Raw genomic sequence first — 23,294 nt, 5'->3', positions numbered from 1 at the left:
GCAAACGGCAATAGTAAGCAATCTCTTCTGTTTCAAACCATTAGGAGCAAACGTGCTAGGGGTAGAAATAAGTCTTTACAGCCATTGCTTAGATTAAAGAGGCTTGTGCTGAGCGGTGGTAAGGGACGTGTGCTGTCCTCCCAAGCCCAGTAAGCAGAAAGGCAAACAGGAGTGTGACTGTTTCCAGGCAATTCAGGCTGTTTTAATCACCTTCCAAAGAGCATATCACAGCATCAAACATGGAGGGGGAAAAGAAAAAAACAGAGAGGGAGGCCCCAAACCCCCAACCTGACATGCTCAGCAGGTTGCTGTTTGGCATGTTAGTGACGCCACCAGCACTAGGAAAGCAGCTTTCTCACCCAGTGCGCTTATTGAGAAGATTATTAAAACCTTTTCATTTAAAAATATTTGGCATAAGCTTCTGCCTAAGTTGGGAGATCACTCTTGCATGCATCTGGTTCCAACAGAGAAAGGAGAGTTTAACAGGGCAAAAACTCAAGCAAAACCCCACCGACTTTCCTCATGGCTGCCAAAAAGGGTCTTGAAAGAGCTTGCCTTGTGAGTGAGAGGGACACCAAGAAGTACTCCTTGGCTCTGAACAGGTAAAACAACTCTATTTCCTTCACTTCCATTGCTTTGTCTTCTTTGAGAGCAATATGAGATCCCTGATGTGCCGCTGAGCTGCTGGAGTCAAAGTACAGGGAGTTTCACAGTGCATACTGGGGACATATTTCACTACTTTCAAAATATTTTGTTTTATTTTTTTCCTTTCCAAACTTTCTTATTAAATGTTTGATGCATTTACTAGACAGCAGCCTCATATGTCTGCATCTGTGATGGATTGAACCAATCTACTGTTGAAGCAAGTGTCTCCCGCTATGTATTTTATAAGCTTTGCAGATTTATTGTAGGATGCAAAACCTCATGGATTATGCTGCAATTTTAGGCTGAATTATAATAGTGCTATTGATACCATGTTTAATTCAAGGCTCCTTCATGCTTGAATGTCTAAATAATCTATTTGCTGTGAAAGAAATGTGATGCTGTTAAGTACTTGATCCTGCAAAATTATTCAAGTAGATAGCCTATCAGACTGGAAGCTGATGTACCTCTTGTGTGCCAGAGGTCCTGCAAATAGATGCTTGCCTGAATGAGGAAAGACCCTCTGAAAACATATGTTGTGCTGTAGCTTGGGTTAAAAAATGAATATAAAAGTCCATCACAAAATAGTTTTGCAGTTGAACTTATTTTAATTCTTCCTCTTGACTCAGACCAGCAAGCATTTTTAAAAGAAAATAGCTGCTCAGTTACAGCTTAGCACCTCTTGACATTTCCATTATCTCATTGGTTTTCAGGTTATTTATTGCTTGGCTCTCTTAAAACATGTCGGACAGAAACTTGGCATAAACACTGTCAGTTCAAATGGAAATCTGTCTCTCCATGTTCTTATACTGGGGTCATTGCCATCGTATTTTAGTCATCTGAGTGTCTGGGTTATTATTTAAATATTATTACATGGCTCCATAAATACACATGACACTGACCAAAATGACTTTTGTGGTAATATTTATATTTTAAAATGATCCCATCTGATTCTACAATTATTTTAGTTACTGAAGAACTCACAGCTTTTTTGACAGTTTGCAATTTTGTGGGCACAGCTTCTGTGGCTGAGGTCCTTTGGCCCCTTGCCACCTATGGACACAAAAACATTTCTGGACGAACCCTTTACATGGTGTGGGAAGGGATGTCCTGAGACAGGGATAGTCATTAGGCTGCCTTGTGAGGAAGCCCTCGTTTTCCCTGGATCACCAGGAACAGGGAATATTCCCCATGAGAAGAGAGGTAGGATGCACCCTGGGGGCAAGTATACCCAGCAGCTGATCCTCCCATCTAAGAGCTGACTCATCTCCTAGAGGAGTCAATTTCTTTCCAATAATTATTTCTTGATTTAGAATCATACAACAGTTTGGGTTGGAAAGGACCTTCAAAGTTCATCTAGTCCAACCCCCTGCAATGAGCAGGGACATCTTCAACCAGATCAGGTTGCTCAAAGCCCCATCCAGCCTGGCCTTGAATGTCTCCAGGGATGGGGCATCTACCACCTCTCTGGGCAACCTGGGCCAGTGTTTCACCACCCACATTGTAAAAAATTTCTTCCTCATGTCTAGCCTGAATCTCCCCTCCTTTAGTTTAAAACTATTACCCCTTATTCTATCACAACAGGCCCTGCTAAAATGTCTGAATTAGGATCAAAGTTGTTTGGGGTGAATCACTGCAACAAATGCAATTGTTGGGCTGACTGCTGCAGATATACCCAGCAGCCCCGGAGCTTGAAGGCCAGGTCCTGAGATGGCTGAGTTATGGCAGTTGGTAACACAGCTCACCGAGAGGAGGAGGACTTGTCTTCCAGACATGTAGCATTTGTGCTGCCCCTCCTCTCAGCTTTTCCTGCCAGGTGAAGTTTTATTAACTGCTCGATCTAAGTACTCCGTCCCTGCAATGACCAGAAATGGGGGTCGAGAGCTGGGGTCTCTCCCCCATTCAGAACATCTGTCAGCTCGAGGGGAGACCTCGCCCCACTGCCAGCAACCCCCAGCCCGGGGACCAGAGCCAGCCCAGCAACCCGGGGTGCCAGCCTGGGGACCAGAGCCAGCATGGGGACCAGAGCCAGTGTGGCGGTGGGGACGCTGCCTGCTGGGCTTGGGCTTGCACAGACCAGCTGCATGCACAGCTTCAGGTGTCTTAAGCCGATCAGTAGCAATAAGCTCATCTTAGCCTTTGGTATAAATTACCACATTTTTCCATTCCCTGTGTGGAGGCTTAATGAACAGCTCTAATGCTTTCAACAGAATTTATTATGCACACAGATTGCCTATTTCTTTGTTATCCCCCAGCCTCTTTCTTTTTAATAAATGCCATTATTACAATACACAGGGAACAAAACTAGTTTTATCTTCACCATGTGAGTAGGAAGTCTGAATACAGGCCCCATTCCCTGCACACAAGGCTGTGGGGGAGAGTGTTTTGATCATGCCAAGTTGGTCTGTAGTCACTGGCAGGTTTAGATGTGCTGAGGTCTCCCATGCCAAACTTGAAATGCTTACAAGGGGGTTGGCTTTAGCTGAGCTCTCTGAAAATCAGGTCAGCTGTAGGCTTGTAGGATAATTCAGGTTGGAAGGGACCTCAGGAGGTCTCTGGTCCAACCTCCTGCTCAAAGTCGGGTCAGCCAAGAGATCAAACAAGGTTACTCAGATCTTTGTCTGGTCTAGTCTTGAAAAAATTCTCTCAGGATGGAGACTGAACTACATATCTGGGCAAACTGCTCCAATACTGAATTATTCTCACAGTCAATCTTTTTCTTCTTGTATTAAAGCTGAACCTTTCTAGTTTCAATTTATTACCATTGTCTTTATCCTTCCTCCATGCACAGCAAGGATGCTTCATCTTCACAACAACCTCCTAAAAATTATTGGCAGGTTGCTGTTTAGTAACCCTGAAACTACCTCTTCTCTAGGATGGACTCAGGGCTCCAGCCTTCAACCATCCTGATGGCCCTCTGCTGAACCTGTGCCAGTTTATTGATCTCTCATCTGCTGGGGGCTCTAAAACTGGACACTATATTATAGATGTTGTCTCAGAAGTCTGTCCCAGGTGCGGGACTTTGCATTCCTTGTTGAATTTCATAAGGTCTCTGTTGGCCCCCTCCTCCAGCCTGCCTGTTGCAGCCTTGCCCTCCAATATATCAGCTGCACCCTCAGCTTGGCATCATCTGCCAACTTGATCAGGGTGCACTTCACCACCTTCTCCTCCAGGTAATGGGCAAAGATAGTACACAGGTGTGGTCCCATGACAGGACATCGCTTCTCAGCAGCCTCCAGGAAGGGTATGCATCATAATCATAACAGTATGAAGCTGAGCACACAGAACCTCCTGCCTTATGCAAAAATGTTGTTTGTAAGGCATATCAAGTGTGATTCATAACACTTCTCTTTAGCTTAGGTCCGAATTAAGTGTCTAAGATAGTTTTATATGGTCTTTTTACAGTCAACGGTGGTGGTATGAGAGGATGAATTCTTCAGATGATTAATCATTTGTTATTTTTTTGTTTGTTGTCACCTGTTTAGTGATTGAGATAACCATTTATCAAAGACTAGGGAGTATCCTAAACAGATTGCTCAAGTTGCCACCAATGAAGACAGGCAAGATGATTTTACTTCTTGCTGACAGTAGATCAGAGTAATATTGACCAGAAATATTCAATAACTAACTTCATAAATTAGTAGGTTTGCATCAGATTGTACCAACTACACTGTGAACTAGATTTTTGCTTGGTCCAGTGTGGATTTCTGAACATGTTCTTCGTGTGTCACTATAGTGGGATGTTGAATACCATCACACAAGTGATGGCTTCTAGTCTTGAGGTTTTTGGTTTTATTTTGTCTCTGAGACAAGAGATAACAGAAAAAAAAAAGGGGGGGAGGGAGCAATGCTGAAAGCAAGAAAGATGTGTTAAAACCGTAGTGCTTGTCTTCATGTAAAAGTTTTTAACGTGGAGCATTAATGTGACCTGTAGTTACTTCTATCTATCAGTGAAGCCTTAGGCTTGTAATTGATTCCTGTCTGACAGGTTCATACCAGCAGACAAAAAGTTTGAAATGAGCCTGGGAGATGATTTCTTGAGGTGGAGATTGATTTTTCTATAACAAGCATGTAGGGAATATTTTCTTCTTTTTCTGCCCTCTTGCAGGTGATATGAAAACTCTGATGGGATCAGAGTCCTGATCAAAGAAAGGCTTTTCACCACTCACTGTGCTTTGTAGAAGTCAATACTCAGGAAAACTTCAGGTGTTTCTTGTGACTTCCAAAGGGTTTTAGCTGTGGGGCCTGTGGTTACGTCTCCTTTTTGCCATTTTGTCAGCTGTCCCAGGAGCACCCAGTATCTTCGGAGACTGAGCAAAACCCATCCCATTGCTTTTGCTCTCATGTTAGGTGACATGAGGACCCTGTAGAAAGGACTGTGTCTGCCCAGTACTGGCCATACCTCATCTCCATGATGCCCACTTCATCACCGAAACAATATTAGAACCAAGATAGTAAGATGTCTGAAACACAAATTGAATAACTAGGACATCAGCACAGGGAATTGATGGTTCAGGGATATAACAATGATACATAAAATCGTGAATGATGTGATGAAGGTAAACAGGGAATGGTCATTCATTATTTCTAACAGTAAAAGAACTAATTAACTTATCAGGCAGACAGCTTAAGAGTAACAAAGGATGCATTATTTTTACACAAATCATAATTAAACTTTGGAGCTCAACACTTTCACATCAGCCAGGTTTGTGGAAGAAAGATCTGTAAATGACTATTAGAAACAAACTCTGGTTCAGCCACATCCAAGCCCCCAGACTTGTGCAACTGGTGAGCAACACCTCAGTGGACATGTTCCTTTTTGGTACCATGTTCTAATGTATTCCCCTGTGCTTATGATGAAGTTTGGATACTTGACTTCACGCAACTTTGGTCTAACTCTACATATCTATTGTTATACTGTTATGCAGAAGGAAATTTATTGACTATACAGTTATGCACACATGGCCAGGCCCTCAAAATGAGACTAAATAAAATAACCATAGGACAAATTTCCATCTACTAAACCTCTAAATGTTAGCAAATATATAAATATTTGCCTTTGTTTTGTGGCGACAATAAGGAAAAGGGGAATCTGGACAGCCAGGCTATAAACAGGGTCTGAAACATCTCGGAAATATTCGAGATTGGTACATCAGTTGGAATCGGAGTGGTGCCAACATAAGGGACGTGACTATGACTTTGATATTTTTTTTCTCTGAAAGCAGTTTCATTATCCTTTCAGGCACCAGAAAAATTACTATTTTCCCTTGTGAAGGAGATGATCTCCTGTGGGAAGTGCAGTGATTCTGCATTTTGCTCTTTTGACTGGGGATCTCATAATGGTCTAGGAGGATGGCAGTTATTCCCATCAGCCTGCAGATCAAGGCACCCAACAGATCAAGTGAAAACAAACAAAAGGAAGTTGCAATCAAAAGCTTTTGCTAATGATTTGTGTGGAACCTGCAATATATATTAATATTTCCTCCTTCCCCCCTTCTGGGCATGAGTCAGTAGGAGCCTTTCTGTGACATTCCCCCGACTGTCTTTTTAGAAAGGAAAGAGAATTTGAAATGGAGAAAAGATTATTTTTTAATCTAGGACTCTGCTTGCAGTGTGCTGGTGCAGACGTCTGATGCTCAAAGGCTACATCTTGCTCTAGCACACTCAGAAAGGGTTTATGGTTTGACAGAGCTGATCTCTGCACCTTAAGCTTTTGATTCACACATTTATAAAACTGTCTCTTAGATTCTTTTAATTAGTGGCAGGCTGCTCTTGGAAGGAAAAAAAACGGTTAGGCAGAGGAGCTGGCAGGAGTCTTCCTCACCGATTGGGGCAGATGCTGCTTTGTGAGTTCAAAGGGAGTAGTGAATGCTCACCACCTCTGACAACCAGGCCACTTTTATTTAGGTACCCTTTAGACAGAAAAATGTGACATTTGTGGGTTTACATTGTCTCTGTTTGCTTTTGCATCTGTTCTATGAGATCTGTGGACAGTGCTTTCGTATCCCTCGGCGGTACTCTGAGGTTTTGTTAGCTGATGGAGAGACTTTGAGATTAAAAAAATGGAGGGGGGTCACAAAGCAACCTATTTTGTTAACAGCAAGGAAAGGATTTGGTGGCTCAGAAATCTGCAGGGATAATTTTGGTATCCCTGCCCTGACAGGCTGTTGAGCTGATCATGACTCACGTTGTTAAGGTGATTTTAACATTCAATGGCAGCTGATGAAAATTGAGTTAAAGGGAAATTAATTTTACATGCAAACTGTAGAAAAACATCGGATGTTAACTCCGGAGAGGGAGCACAAGGAAGAAAAACTTGCATGCCCTCATGTCCAGGGCAGAGCGAGAGAACTACAGTATTTTATTCAGCCATCTGGAAGGAATCAATTTGTGGTACCTTCTGAGTCTAATTCATCAGGAAAATATTGTACCTAAGTGACACAGTGCACATGAGGAGCCTGATGAATGTAAAACTAAAGGACTGGAGAAGGACTGGCTAGCGGGTACCCCGGCAGGCAGATGGGCAGCCCGTTCCCCAGGTGGTCCAGCTCCCATTTATTTGTAGTTGTGATGAAAATAACACACTGATAAAAGGACTTAGAAAACTCACTGTCTCCAGGCATCAGGTATTCAATCTGACCAGTTGCTCTTTCAAGCAAGCTCCTCACGTACAGGAGGAACCGTTGAGCAAACAGAGACCACATGCTCACCTGGCTGGGAAACAAGCTGACTCAGGGGAACATGTTGTATCCCTGGAACATCTCAATAATATTTACACACTGATTATCTACAGTTGCAAGGCTTGACTGCCAAGGTGGGTCAGCTCTTCTCCTTTTGCCATTGCCTCTGTGGTGCTGATGAACACAACGAGGGGCTGAGGTATCTCTCCCATCAGTGGGGAGCAGGGCACCTGGTAGGGCTTGGGACTCGCTGAGCAGCTGCAGACCCCTCTGGCTGCCCAAAAAGGCAGCTGGAAAAAGCTTCTGTCTTCAGTGCATTTTTTTTTCTTGACACCAGCCGCTGCAGGCTGGCAGCCACTGGCATGATTTCTTTCCAGCAAGATTTGAAGCATCTTGACACTTCCATAAACAGTGCACAAATCCTACTCCAAGATACATGTACCTCCCCAGGCACAGCTCTCCTTCATGCAACTGAATAAACAACTCTTCCTGGTCCAAAAGGAAAGTCCTTAGCCAGAGTGAGGAAAAGAGGCTGTTATATTGGGGATAACTAACCCCACATCTTGCCCCCAGGCTGATTTCAGATTTGGAAACAGCAGTGGGGTTTGCTGTGTTCCCATACAGGCTTGCAAACTATAGCCCTGCACATACAGCCATCAAGTAACTGTAACGTGGTTATACAGATGTTACACACTTGCACCTGGGAAGAATTTGGCTTTTGATGCCACAGTGTGCTCCCACAAGTACCTGGCAGGGGATGTTTTACCAATGGGGATAACACATTAGGAGCGGTTGTGGCAACAAATGTTGTGTCTGGGGAGACATAACTGGTTTTGGTTGAGTCTCCTGTGGCAGGGTTTAAGGGTTATTTTTGCCGTTTGGGCTCTTTTCAGTTGAGAGGGAAGGAGGAGGGAATGTTGTTTCTTACCAAACCACCTTGAGGTCTCCCCTAGGGGAGTCTTTTGGCTTCTCTACTGAAAGCACCAGGTGTCGTGGTCATCCGGGAGCTCCCGCACTTACAATGCAATGTGCTCAGTCCTGGACCTCTCTACACCCATCCCACGTTGTCTATGCAGGAACCCCAAGAAGGAGAGCACTGAGGTTTTGTGACACAGCAGATTTGGCTGGGAAATAATCTTGTGATGGAGCAGTGCTCAAAGAGCCTCTTCTGCCGAACTTCTCACCTTTTAATGGAATCAGTGGCACAAAGGGGTCAGAATACTATAGAGAACTGATTTCTTTGTTTTTTTTAAGTGCCTTTGAAACTTCAGGGCTATTATTTTCTATGCTCAGGCCTTGCTGGGAGATTAATAGAATTTATACATATGCATGCAAAGAGAGAACAGAAAAATCTTTAGTCAATTATATTTAAGAAAAACAAGATTTTTTAAATAGTGTTTCTGATAAAGCTGCTGAGAATTAAAAACTGAAATTTTCTATAGAATTGTGTCCATGCTATGCTGAATTTGGTTACTATCTGCATGAGATATGACTTTCTGAAAATCATACAGTGTGCCTAAAATACACAGCCCAAGAAAGTCTCCCTGTGCTTCAAGAACTGCTAAATAATGTAGGAGAGCCCAAAGAGTTGGGAAACACAGCCAGAGCAGTCATTTCATCTGCAGCTCCCTCCTGCAGAGCCCTGCTTGTGTCTGCAAACCTCTTCTACGACCTGCTCCACTGCTCCCAATGCTGCTTTTATACTTCGAAAACATTAATTACATACTTTCTGGGGCTGCAGGGCTAGACTCCCAAATAACCAGGGTTTTTCTTTTTTGACCTTCTGTTTCTTTCAATCCTGAAGGATGAGCCGACATCAGAAGAATTTAAATGAACTGAGGCAGCAGCAGGAAGTAGAAGATACTGAAGCTAATCCAGCGTATCACTGTCACGGCTACTCACAGGCCTACGAGGACAGAAAAAGGGAGCAGCATCAAGCCAGGAGGAAGCTCTGTGTAGCTTCAGTAATTTGCATCTTCTTCATGACTGCTGAGATTACAGGGGAGTATGTTTGCTCAGACATCTCAGTTTGGTGCCCAGCACAGCCGTATTCATGTCCTTTTGCACCTGCTCTGAGCGCAGTGACCCATGACACACAGAGGTGAACCCACCTGGGGTAAAATAACTCTCTCTGCAATCCTTAAAAGAATTGTGGGTTTGTTTTTTTTTAAGTGAAATCATAAAAATATTTTCATATATTCATTTATCGATTGCATCTGAGTAGGAATACAAGGATCATTTAATAGTCTGTTCTCCCAGGTCTTTAAGCTTGGCTAAAAGTGGCTAGCATGTCTTAGCGTCATGTCACAAAAGGTTTCTAATAAACCATGTTACATTTTTTGGAAAAGATTAAAAGATTTTACATGTTTATCCAGGCTGGTGAGACCTCAGCCCTGATGAAGGCTGCTAGCAGCAAGATCTGATATTAAATGCAATGGCATTTACAAAATCCAGGGAAATTCACTGCCAGAATCACCATCTGCTTTTCTTCAGTTAAGTCAATGTATTTATACCAGGGCACGTTTATCTTTTAAGCTGTTCTGCTGGTGTGTCTCTGGATCAATGGAAGATTATTCCCTTGCCTAATTAGCCTTCACTTCTGGAACCATCCTACAATATCCAATATAAGTTTTTGGCTCACTCATAGAGCATTAGCTTTTGTTCTGTCCTACCAATCTGCTCTCTGCATGGCTTCTATGGTATTTGTACCCACCTGATAGTTCCTGGCTCTTTAATTTCCCTTTCTCTACGGTGAGGTGAGGTAAGGCATGAGGAACCCCACAAGCTTTTGCCATATGTGCCCCAGGGGATGTAACAAAAATTAGCCTAGAAGGCCTCTGAAACCCATGTTTTCCCTGCTTTGGCATCTCTGGAACCCCATGAAAATGAAATAGAAAGGCTTTGTCTTCCCCACAGGTGACAAGTGGAGGCAATGAAAGAGCCACTGCATTTCTGCCTTCTTTCCTGGCTGCCAAACCCAGCAAGGACTTCTCCATCTCTTTCCTCCTGAGCACTTTATCCGCGTGAAGCCCCATTGTTTGTAGGTCGCGTGCATATCCCCCACGAAAATCAGTGCAAACCACTAATCTCCATGCAGTGATTTCCAGAGCCAGAAGTAATGCATTATTAACGAAACCGTATAATCAGTAGGCTTAAGCCCGGTGAATGCAGCAGTGCTAGAGGATAATTGGAAGGACAGATGATATGTTAACTAAATGTTTCATTTTGCTTAATGAATCATACAGCTTTTTTGCAGTGACAGCTTAAGTAACAGGCTTGAGGACCATTTTGCTTCAGACCATTAAACTTTGACAAACCAGTTATTAACTGCAGTTACAGACAGCAGTCTATGGAGATTTTTGTAATTATGAACCATACATTTAATTTTTTTAATCATCAGGCTAGACAGACTGTGCCTGATGATTGACCATTGAGTGACTGACAGTTTCTACTGCTTTGTGGTAGGCAAAGCTATAGACATCCATTGTGGGTAATGGTAAGTCATAAAGGCCACTTGTTGAGAGTATTGATACGGAGCAATAAAAGCCTATAACTGCTACAGAGGCTTTATTCTTGCAAATAAAGAACATGCTCTCTTTCTTTCTCCTCTTAAGGGCAAACAGCTTCCATGGGCATTATTATGCTAAACAGAAGAAACCAAGCGGCATCACTCTCAAAAGTTGTGCTTCTTTGCATCTGTACATCTTTCCTGTGATATTTTTGCTCAAACCATCTGTGCTGGCCTTCAGTGCTTTCCCAAAAGGGGTACTGTTGGCTGAGTCTGATACACCAACTGTCTCCGATCTTCTCCTTTTCTAATGCAGATCCATCACAATCTCCATAGATTTGGAGATATCAGTCAAACAGATGATACCCTATGTACAGCCCTGATATAAAGTGCTTCCCAAGGATTTCTAGTGGCTAAGGACCAAATGTGAATTTCAAAGTACTTCATTTTCATTTGGGCACTAGAAAGAGAGACAAACCCAGCATGTGTCATCATGTCAAAGGGAATATGAAGACATAGTATCATAGAATAGTTTGGGTTGGAAGGGACCTTCCAAGGTCTTCTAGTCCAATCCGCCTGCGATGAGCAGGGACATCTTCAACCAGATCAGGTTGCTCAGAGCCCTGCCCAGCCTGGCCTTGAATGTCTCTGGGGATGGGGCATCTACCACCTCTCTGGGCAACTTGAGCTAGTGTTTCACCACCTTCATTGTAAAAAATTTCCTCACATCTAGCCTGAATCTCCCCTCTTTTAGTTTAAAACCATTACCTCTGGTCCTGTGTAACAAACCTTGCTAGAAAGCCTGTCCCTGTCTTTCTCACAAGCCTCTTTTAAGCACTGAAAGGCCACAATTAAGGTCTTCCCAGAGCCTTCTCCAGGCTGAAACTTGACCATGTTGCTAAGATAAGCAGGCTGAGGTCTCAGAAACTCACCCAAGGCATTAGTTATGCCAGCAATATGTATTAATCTGTCAAAGTTTTCAAGGAGAGTAGGCTAGAAACAAGCTTTTACAATGCTGTCCTACATAACATGGAAATACAGTATCTAAAATGCAATAGGCTTTTGTAGGCAGCTTGTGCTCTGCATATTTGTTTGCTGAAAGATTGCTGATGCCTTGGTTGTTAACATCTGTGCACTGCCAGACAAGCCTGCTTCCCTCTGCTGTGCAAAATTGCGTCCCACTTGGGAAACAGCTACCCTGCAAACAGTGAAGGTCTAGAAGCTATGTTATGACCAAAAAGTGTATGTGTATTTACACTCGCTTATGTTCTGGAAAATCCCCATTCTGTTGAATTTTTCGTTCTACTGTAAGGAATGAGATGCCTCCAAATTATGCAGTCACGCCTGCTCCCTTTTGGGAAGTAACTTTCAGGCAGCTGTAAATGGGATGGCAACAGAAAAAAATAATATATGCCCTAAATGTGCAATATGCATTTTCCTGCAGTGACAAATCATGCAGTATTAGGTATTCCAATGTAAAATCTACATATGGGAGGAAATTAAACAAAGAGTCCATCCCGCCGGCATGAAGACTTTCCATCTAAAAGGAAACAAAAGATGTGTCTACATTTCCCTTTGTCAGTAGTATTTTGCCAAAGGCTTTAATGAGACATCTATGATGTTTTCCAGGATTCATTCATTCTCATATGGGTTGTAATCAGAAGAAACAGGTGAGCTGAAATTAATTAAATTACTGAAGAAGGAGGGAAAGATATTGCTAAACACAAAAGCTTGATATTTTGGCTCTGTTATTTCAAATCCCCATTTTTCTACATTTCCACTCTGATGAAAGGATTCCCCTGCTATAAGAAGTTGGCAGGACATCTTCCTGCCTGTGATCCTTGCCTTCTCCTCCAGCCACCAGCAGCTGGGGTAGTTTAGAGCAACCTTTAAGTTTCTTTGGATTTGCCTTTAGCCCTGAGACATCATGGTTACAAGAATGTGGCAAAATAACGATATTGCAGTTTCAGATAGTCTAAAATGGTGCGCTTTTTCTTTTTTTTTCTTTTTCTTTTTTTTTTTTTTAGATTTCACATAAAACCAAACCCCTCCAAAGTAGGGTTTTGATATTCAGTTACATTTTTCCTGCTCTAGCAACAAAATTAAATCATGCATTACAGATGCAAAATGATAGATTAGTGCTGCAAACAGCACATTTTTCTCTATGCCTTCACAAAAATGGCTGGTTGTTTATCACAGCTCTTCTACTGGGACCTTTCCTTTTACTCCTGTTTTAGTGTTGCCTGTGACAAATAAAAAGTTGGGCATCCAGCCATCTAAAACTCAGGAAGAACATGCATATTTTCCTATAATAAATAGGAAATGAATCCCATAAATTAAGAGTCTGAGTATTTGTACATACATTAAAATATTAGTGATCTGTGAAGAAATAGTGGGAGGATACCTGAAATGTGATCACTAATACTGCTTTTCATCAAGAAATTTGATATTAAAATAGTTCCGATAAAACAGTCCAAAAGAAGTATAACCTCAGAACTAATATATCACAAGACTTATTGTCCTTAGGGCTCTGTCAGACAAAGAAGTTTAACTTGTTTCTTTCTATTAATTCATACCTTTCACTGCATGAGGGAGGTACTAATGAAACTAACTTTGAAGGGTTTTGAATCGTATATTACCACTGAAAACTGAATGTTCCCTTTGATTCGCAGCAAAGCAAGTCTTGAGTTTGATTTGATCAGCTCAAACTTCCGAACAGAGCCATGATGTGGACACGTGTTTCACACAGGTGGGCAGATCGCCGGGAGCCTGGCGGTGATCACTGATGCGGCGCACATCCTGGTGGACCTGACCAGCTTCCTGATCAGCCTTTTCTCGCTGTGGCTTGCCTCCAAACCTCCCACCAAGCAGCTCACTTTTGGGTGGCACCGAGCAGGTAGGAAACATGTCACAGTATGAAAATGTAGAAGGGGAAAAGGGAGTCATTGTAGACAGGGACTGCAAAACATGCCAATGTCCAATGTATTTTACAGAAGTCTAGAGACAGTACACTAATGCTCTCAAAGGCCCCAGGACACATGACAAACTGATCAAGCCATTGAGCTTCAAAGAAATAAAAATCACACTAATCTCTGAGCTACAAACGTGTCTTACAGTTAATTATCTAATATGGTTTAGGACTGGTGCTAACTTTGGTTGAAATAGATAACAGTAATGTTCTTCAGTCACCTGAGCATGAGAAGTACTGAGTACTCAATCTACTATGAAATATAAGTTTATATAAAAGCAGCAATACCCATGAAAATGAGGATGTACTCCATTTATAGAATGATAAACCAAATAAGTAAATTATTTTTAAAAGACAGCCATATTATATTTGCAGAAAAGTGAGAGCCTCTAAGATTCACCCACTTCTAAATCCTCTTCCTATATATTTCTTTATCAATGTTGGTTTTTATCAGATGGAAGCACTGGTAGGTTTTGAAAGTTCTTTGTCCTCAACCAAAATCCATATATTTACAGATGACACCTAATACCAAAAGCCTTAAAATCAAACACAAGTGCTTTTACAAAAGACAGGACATCAGCAAAAGATTAACTATGGGAAAAACATTCTGGTGGTATGATTCTGTTCAAGATTTAGACATAATATAAATATCGATGTCTACACATAAGTGAGTGCATATAAGCACAGGGTCCAAGTTTCTGATACTTTCAACAGAAATCTAGGCTATGTTCAGCTATCTAAACAGAGGTCTAGTGCTACAATGCTAGGGTGTCTGACACTTATGCATGGGAACGGCAGCTATGGCACAAGACCCACAGGAAACCACACAGGATGCCCAGCACAAGATCAGGGCATCTCAAATGCCACCAGACACTCGTACTTAAGAAACTAAGATGTGTTTCCAGTCAGTCAATGAAGAAGGGCCTGTATGAATCACCATTAATTTGATGTCCACTGTCCACAAGGGGAGCTTAGACACCTAGCTCACACCTACATGTAGACATTTTAATTTAGTTACCTCTGTCTGGAAACAAATCCCACACTGGATGTCTTCAGGCTCCATTTATTTGCTCATATGTAAGGAATCGGTGCTATTTCAAATGTCATAATGTATTCTACAAAGTCTCCAACTGCCACTTTACAAGTCTATGAGTCATCTGTGCATCTTGTGTCAAGTCATACATGGAGTTGTCAGTGTATCTCAGATGGCTTTAATCACCTACCACCTGAACTGAGGACTCAAATGATAAAAGCTTCAAGGATGTTGAGCACGAATGTCCAGAAGCAGCTTCTGACTTGGTATGTCTGCAGGCCAAGGTTGCCTGTAGCTGCAGAATGTACCAGAGAAGACATTTGCCAACCTCATCCCATCTTTATTTTCTATTTATATTCCCTGAATATATTCTACCAGCTCTGCTGGGAACAGGCTGCTGGATGAGGGGGAGGTTTATTATGACTGAAGTGTGGCTAGCATTATGTTGCCAACACACAGCTGAATTTTGCAGCCTTAGCAAACTACTACTTACCATCAGTTGATGCATAATTACTTTTTGTGTTTATGCTTTCTTAGTCTGAGAATAAATGAAAGTGAAAGAGCGACTCTTACTGACAAGATAGTAGGCAGGTTCAGGTATCTCATGTAATTTCACCCTCGATCTGTGTTCGGTTTTTTAGTTTTTTTGCCATTGCAATGCAAAACTTCAAACCCAATCTTTAAATGCCTTTTATCCTGATAGCAAAGAGAGCCCTGCATCAATGGTCAGTGGCTATTTAATTGCATTCCATGACAGTTATCCGGTTTCTTGGGTTTTGGTGGTGGTTGGCTGTGTGCTTGTTTTGTATTGGATTGTTTAGTTTTCTCCAGCCATATTTCCAGTTTAATACACAGGTGGGTGCCTTAACAGAGTAGCTGAGGGCAGTCAGGTGGGTGGCAGAGTCATCGTGTGCTGACTACCGAAGTCTTGCAGCTGCAGCCCTCCATGACACTGGAAGCTGTTTTTCCCTGCTTTTCTCAGACTGATAGATAGGGTTTGTCATACGAAGCCTGTGTGTGACAGGTTCAGGTTTAGCAGGAGCCATTTGAATGCCTCTTGTCTCCTAAGCCAGAACCAGGCAGCGGAATCAGTCAAGACAGCAGTTAAACACAATCCTTTGGATGTGCAGCTACTTTCAGCAACATGGCTAGAAATGTAATGTTGAAGGAGACTGATAGAATGAGCCAGATCTACTTCCAGGTAGGAGAGGTCTCTTCAACCTCAATTTCTTTATCTCTGATATGATTCGGAGTTTCCCAATCAATCCTGTACTATTGGTTGCTGTGCTGTTAGTGTTAGAGGTTCCGAAGACATGAAGCTGAGAGCATCTTGAGTAAAACATTTAGTACTACTGCTGAACTGGTCTGTAAGCTTAGCTAAACTTTTACAAATATACTGCATTGAAAAGTAATATGCATTTTCACCTATGTAGGTAAAGAAGATCTCTAACATTTTCAGCTGTGGAGTATATGCACGCACTCACACAGACATTCATGCAGCCGTGCCAAAATCTGTTTGCTCCCGTCATAGCAATGCCAGCACAGCCATCAGCACCTTCAGCTGGGCCAGGTTTGCAGGGTTTTGACCTGTAACTTGCAGAAAATATAAACACCAGGTTTATCTGACAATGTAAACACCATGGTTAGCTTCTATCTACTTTCAAGCCGAACTGGATTTCCCTGTCAGTGCACTTCCATTCATTATTTGTCAGTTTTAGACAAAATAGTTATTTTGATAAGCATCCGGATCCTGGGCTGCAGCTAAATGTGTGGCACACATAAAAATATATTCAAAATAATATGTTGAGTTTCAGCTGCTTGCATGAACTGGCAGTGCAGGTCTGTGCAAGTGCTTTGCTCTTTCAGGCTATCTACTGCCTTTCACGTTACTGTGACCTATCATTTTCCTTGGTATTGTTTCAGTCATACTCATAAAGTGCCACATTTACCCATTCAAGTCACATAACAATTACTAGTCCCACATCCTATTAAAAACATGCTGCACATTCATATGAACATTTCCGGACCTTGCCTATGGCAGTGCAATAAAAGGTGGCCTTGGGGACTGGATTTATTTGAGCCCAACTCAGAGCCAACAGAGACAAAATTAGATTTTGCTGCCCCAGGAAAAGACATCTTCTTTTGTCCTCAATGCTGCTGGTGGCACAAAAAATATTTTGTGGCACTGGCAGGATGAGTCCCAGGGGTGAAGAAGGAGAGGTTTTGCTGGCAGGACCTCGTCAAGGGCTGTCACTACCCTTATGAAGTGTGATGTGATGAGAGATGTGCATAAACAAGGGAGGTAATTAGAGAGGGATTATGTCTGCCAGCAGATTTGGGTGAGCTGTGCTTCTCTTATTCCCTCCAGCCTCTGCTCCTGTGACCAAGATAATCTTGTTGGGGGAGGAGGGTGGTTCCTGGGCCTTCAAACCACACTGACAGGGCCAGTCAACTATGTAAGGTGTAAAAGAATTGCTTTTTTATCCTCCCTTACCTTTACAACTCCTTTTGCTCCTCCCAAAACTCCTAAAATGATCTTTTTCATCTCTTGAATTTCTCCAAATGCCGCATGAACTCAAGACCGGAATGGGCACAAAAGCAGGAGCAGGTAGAACAGGGTCAGGCTACCACATGCATACGGCTGCCCTGGGCAGCCACTGGATTTGCTATGACCGGAAAGGGATTTTGCTCATTCTTTGTAAGCATCAAGGTTGCCAATATGCAAGAAATAATTCTGCTGGCTGTAAAGCTCATGAAGATGGAACCATTACCATCAATCCCTTAATATTTCTTGCATTTCTGTTATGACTCCTGTTAAAATCAGATTTTGTAATTTCTAGAAATTCTTGGAGCTTTGATATCTATGATAATCATTTGGATGGTTACTGGTGTGTTGACGTATTTGGCCAGCATGAGGCTGCTACACCCTGGTTATGATATTGATGCTACAGTGATGCTCATTACCTCTGCTTGCGCCGTGCTCGCCAACATCCTGTAAGTTACTTTGTTTTCCTCTCCATATAACTTTTGAACCTTGAACCAGCTGCTGCATTTCAATAAGATACGATAGAGAGATATTGGCCTCAAAAATATTAAGTATTTATGAGTTTCATGAGAATATGGAAAGGGGTAAAGAAGAGACATTCTGCTTCTCACTCAAGGCTGCAGTTGCTCTCTTTCTTTCTGTTAGCTGCCACACTGGGAAGGGAAATTATAAATGCACAAACTCCAGGAAGATTAATCTCCATCTCAGTTTTTAGTACGTGTCAGAACATTCAAGAACTCTATAGAAAGTGAGGCCTCATTCATTTCCCACTTCACAGACCTTTTTGTTTGTATAAAAAACACTAAATCACCTAGGAATTATCGACTTAGTCACCCTGTATTTTTACCTAATGTTTCTGATTATACTGCTCAGCATTCAGAAGTGAGAGGACTGGCAACGCGTGCGACACCACTGCTTTCAGGAATGCAATAACCCCACTGATATTTTCAGCTTTTCATCTCTTGCAGACTAAGCCTGATTCTGCACCAGACCGGCCATGGGCACGGCCATGGGGCACAAGCCAGGGAACATGTGATGGCCCCTCTGGAAAAAGCAGCTCTGAGCAATGCCAGTCTGCGGGCAGCCTTTGTGCACGCCATCGGAGATCTGTTCCAGAGTATTAGTGTGCTAATTAGTGCGCTTATCATCTTCTTTAAGGTTAGTTTTATTAGTTTACTCGTCTTCCTTGCAATTAAGGATAACGGTTATTTTCATAGCATTGTGACACTATGTACCACGTAAATATTTTCTCGGTCTTAATGATAAACATTATAATTGAGTCAAAGACAATTATACTTATTCTTGGGAACTGAAATGACTGGTGGGAGTGTAACACTTGCCTCTTGATGTTTCAACGGCAAGGAGGATACTTTGTTGTGTCTCCATTTCTTTGTCTGTAGCCCCTTCATTCCCTGTGCTGAGGCTCCCTCACTGGCAAAGGAGGTCAGTGCTCATTCTGTACTACAGGAATGAATATGTTACTCTTTGAGATTAACTAATTACAAATGGCAATAACCAACAATACTGAAATTAACAAAGTGATGTGTTCATATTTTTCTAGCCAGAATACAAAATAGCTGACCCAATCTGCACATTTGTGTTTTCCATCTTTGTTTTGGCAACCACCATCACCATTTTAAGGGATATTTTGATTGTGTTAATGGAAGGTAGGACCTGATTCCAGAATCAGTACAGCTATATTTTGGTTTTTATCTCTGTCTTATTCTATAATGCTTATACTCAATGACAGAAGTATAATAGCACACTTCTCTATCAGTTTCCAATATTTTCATAATTCTGATCATACTTTAAACCTAATCACAATTTTAATCAATACTGTTTTCTACCATTGCAATAAGAGATTTATACATATGCCAGCTTTCATAAAAATCTATGTACTGTGTTAACTAAAACTGAGTTGCTTTTGTTTTTTGTCTGTGTAGCATTGCTTTTTATCACCCCTTTCACATATAAGAAGTCTACTCACTTTGTTCATTGTGTAATTCCTTTACCCATGTGAAATACCAGCCTTTGCCAAAAAAAAAAAAGAAAAGGTAAAAGAAAAAAAAAAAAAGGAAAAGACTGTGCGTTGAACTGTATCTGTGAAATAGGTTGAGTGCAAGAAGCAGAAGTTTAAAAGATTTTTAGTTATGCCAATCCAGAAAAATAAGCCAATGGACCTTTCCAGTTGTGTTCAGGTGTGAGGGAATAAACAGTTCTCAGGACACCAGCGGCAAGAAGAACTGGGCTTAGCAATTTTTAATCCTGTCAGCTGCAGGCCTGAACATTTGATTTGCAAGGCCAAATGACTTGAGCAGTCATAGATACATGTTCTTGCCTTCCTTACACTGAATAATATAGTGCAACCTCTTTCTGAGCTATGAAGATGTAAGGATTAAAATGAAAACTAGCTCTAAGAGTGTAGGTTTTGAATAGATACAGGTTACATAGCAAAACTGCATGGCTAATTACTTCTCTCTTTGCACCTACTTCTGTTTCAAGAAAGAAAATTTCCAGTTTTGTTTTACAGTAAGGCTTCATTCTAGAGTTGGTTTGCTTTCAGTGATTGTGAGATAGAGACACATTTGTGTGGAAGTGTACCTAGACAGAACACCGCAACCGACTGTATCTTGGCTGCTGAAAAAATAAGATCTCTTGATTACTGAAAAAACATCAAACTACCAAGAAGGCCTGGCAGCCCCTGGCACTCAGGGGTCTCTTTCTCAGAGTGGTGATTCCCAAATTCTGTAGGCGGTGCTGACGTGCCAAAATCGGGAATGCTCTATTCCCTTCTGCCACAAGCCATGTCACGCTGTCCTGCTGGGGAGGTTTCTGAAGTGAGTCTCCTGCCTCCTAGGTAGCATATTCTGCCCAGTATTTTCTAAAGAGAAACTGGATGTTGGAGCAGATATTGGAGGTGGCTGTCACCCCGTGCATCCCGTCTGTCCCGGGGTGTCAGCCCCACTGCCCCTGTGGCTGACTGTGTCACACAGGCATTGACTGTCCATGGTTTTCTCTGAAAAGTGTGTGCATGTCAGCATCATATTCTACTAAGTCAGTACTCCATATAGCATATCATTCTTGTAATAAATGGATAGGACAAAGCATACAACACTGAGGTCATTAACTATTACAAATAATTATCAGTTATGGTATCAAAGATGAAATTAACTAATACTGTGCTTATCATTATTATACTTCATAAATGGTGGTATTAAAGATGATTTTTTGGTTTACTGATCCTAGTGAAGTATGATGAGGATAGCTGTTCAGGTGGGCATAGAGGTGCATTTCCAAACTCCCACATCCCACTCCCGGGTCAAATTTGCATTTAGATTAAACTCTGAATTTCACATTGCAGCTCACCCTATTGCAATTGTCCTCATTCTGAATAAGGGTCATCACCATAATAATTTTTTGTAAGAAGGCTTACCTAGGAACACATTCACCGATCTGCTCAGTAATTAGGTCTGGGATCTGATCTCATCTAAGATTCCTGAGTCAAATAATTTTAATCTTTATGTTTGTCTTTCCCTCTGCTAAACAGGTACTTCTGTATTGTGTAAATGTTTTGAGGATAATCTCTCAGAGGTGCTCAGGTGATGCTATAAAATCTGCACTCACAAAAGATGTTGGTGCAAAAGTAGGATGTGATCTGGCTAAACAGCTCACTTCCCTGTGTAAACTGGACCTTCAGAATATATCCTAAGACATGCATGAGTCTCATTCTTCGATGGAGGAGTATAAAACAAGGGATAAGTTTACATTTCACAGTGAACTCTGAAATAGAGAGGCTTTCCAAAGCATTGAGTATTTTTATAAGAATTATACTATAACCAAATAAAGGTTCATTATGCATTTTACTCTAATGATCCTAATTCTTATATCTTTAAAATATTTTTTCCACCAATTTCTCCTTCTAAGGAACATCAAAAGGATTTGCTTATGATGCAGTGAAAGCAAGAATTTTAGCAGTGGAGAAGGTGGAGTCTGTTCACAACCTTCATCTTTGGTCTCTGACAATGAATCAAACTATTCTATCTGCTCATGTTGCCACAGGTCAGTAAATTTCTGTGAATAGGGAGTAAGTACTCAGCTGCTGCCGAGTAAAGGTCAGTCTCTCCTGACTGGGATACAACTGCCTGTATATTTGTTGCTTGTTAAAACAAATGTCATCATTTTGTTGGAACAATATAAACAACAACAACAACAAAATCTCTCAAATCCTCCTCTCAGAAATCTTGCCAACAAAACAGATACCTCTACTTAGCCCAAAACTTGAAAACTGTAAATGTTGTGAAGCAAGGAAGTAAACTACAAGATATTTTAAATACATTAGAAGAATTAGACCCAGTCTGGACTTTTCTCATGCTATCAAATAAATTTGGGAGCGGATTTGTCAGACTTGAAAACTGTTGACCCATATGAGAAAACCATGCAGGAAAAATCTTCATTTCTGATGCATCTCTAGCTGAAAAACAATCTTTAAAGCATAGCGTGGAGGGTAGAGGTAACTCCAGGGGAACAGCTCATCTTCAGGGGTTTTTTTTAATGTAGTCCTTATCCCTGTTGACAAATTGTCCACTACTCAAATCAATTTTCTTATCTGTTTTCTTTGTACATGTTAGGTTTTTTTAAGGAAAAAAATCCACCTGTATTTGGCCAAGAACAGATTCAGAGGCCAAGTCCTTCATGGAGCTCCTGCTTCCCAAATACAGTGGGTCTGTTGGCCCTGCTAAACGCTTGGCATTGTTACTGCCTGACTGGATGAACTAATCTCCATTGAGTATTATAGTTTTCCTCCAGTCTTCTGCCAAACTGCACTTATTTGGTGACTGATCTTAGCTCAGCTCTTGCCAAAATTGTATATTCCAACCACATTTGAATGAACAAACTCTCGCTGACATGCAGGTTCCCAAAAGGAAGAAAAAAAGGACAAGAAACACTTCTCTAAACAAACTTCTCGTTTGAAGTTTACAAATCATTTCTGCCAGTAAACACTTACTATTCTATAAAGTATTGTATTATATCATATGCATTTTGATTATTTTCTGCTTGCTATCTATAGCTAACACAGCGGACAGCCAGAAGATTTTAAAAGACGTTACTCAAGCCCTGTTTGAGCACTACAGCTTCCACTCCATCACCATTCAGATTGAATCTGGAGAGGATCAGAAACAAGACTGTGTCTTCTGCCAAGAACCCAGGGATTAAAGGGAGCAGTTTGCTGTGCCAAATAACGATCACCCCTCTTACAGGTCAATGGAGACTGTACGAGTTGGTTGCATGTAATTGATTAACAACAAATGGTAATTAACTGAACTGAAAGGCCTTGCCTCTGGGAGCAGTGCATGGTCCTTTATTTGTTGGAACCATCTACCAGGAAAGAACACATATTAGGCCCATCCATTAGCTAGATTACCTGTCCATCAACAGTTACTTTCAATTACAAGAGAAAGTACCAAATTATTCTTGACTAGAGCAGCAGATTGGCACTAAAGCAACACTTAAGAGTGCCTGTTTGTAATCACAGGTAACAAAAAACTAATCAACCTTCAGATTACCAGCAGACCAATTATCACAAAATGTAATGAAATGTAAGTTAGTTGTTAGCAAAGCTCAATATTTACTCAGGATAAAAGAAAATTTAAATTAGTACAAGGGATGAAGGAATCTGGGAAAGAAAGACATGGTGGCCTGTGCTTTCCCTGCCTTTTGGCAGACACTCCTCCTCCTGCATATTAAAGGAAATATCCAATGTGCACCATATTCTGCTGTGTGAATCACAAAAGGGTTCACATTTGGCAAATAGGTCTTTGGTTTTTAGCTAGCCCCATCTGTTTTTCAGCTAGCCCTCAGCCAAACCCTTTTCTACCAGACACGGGCAGAATTCTCCACTATCAAGACAACCCATAAAT

At 41.5% G+C, this 23,294-nt stretch overlaps 1 protein-coding gene across 1 annotated transcript; it reads left to right on the top strand.

Moving 5' to 3' along the window:
- Positions 1-522: 522 nt before the first annotated feature.
- Positions 523-22,590, top strand: SLC30A8 (solute carrier family 30 member 8; the record flags this gene model as incomplete). Its single annotated transcript, XM_080339319.1, has 8 exons — positions 523-602; positions 9,127-9,331; positions 13,588-13,726; positions 17,672-17,825; positions 18,345-18,534; positions 18,938-19,043; positions 21,301-21,435; positions 22,445-22,590. 8 exons carry the CDS (start codon positions 523-525, stop codon positions 22,588-22,590), a joined length of 1,155 nt encoding a protein of 384 aa, XP_080195445.1.
- Between the last annotated feature and the right edge of the window lie 704 nt (positions 22,591-23,294).

Source organism: Nesoenas mayeri, assembly GCF_963082525.1.
Source record: "Nesoenas mayeri genome assembly, chromosome: 2".
In the NCBI taxonomy this organism is placed as follows: Eukaryota; Metazoa; Chordata; class Aves; order Columbiformes; family Columbidae; genus Nesoenas; species Nesoenas mayeri.
This window is presented reverse-complemented; position numbering and strand designations above follow the sequence as displayed.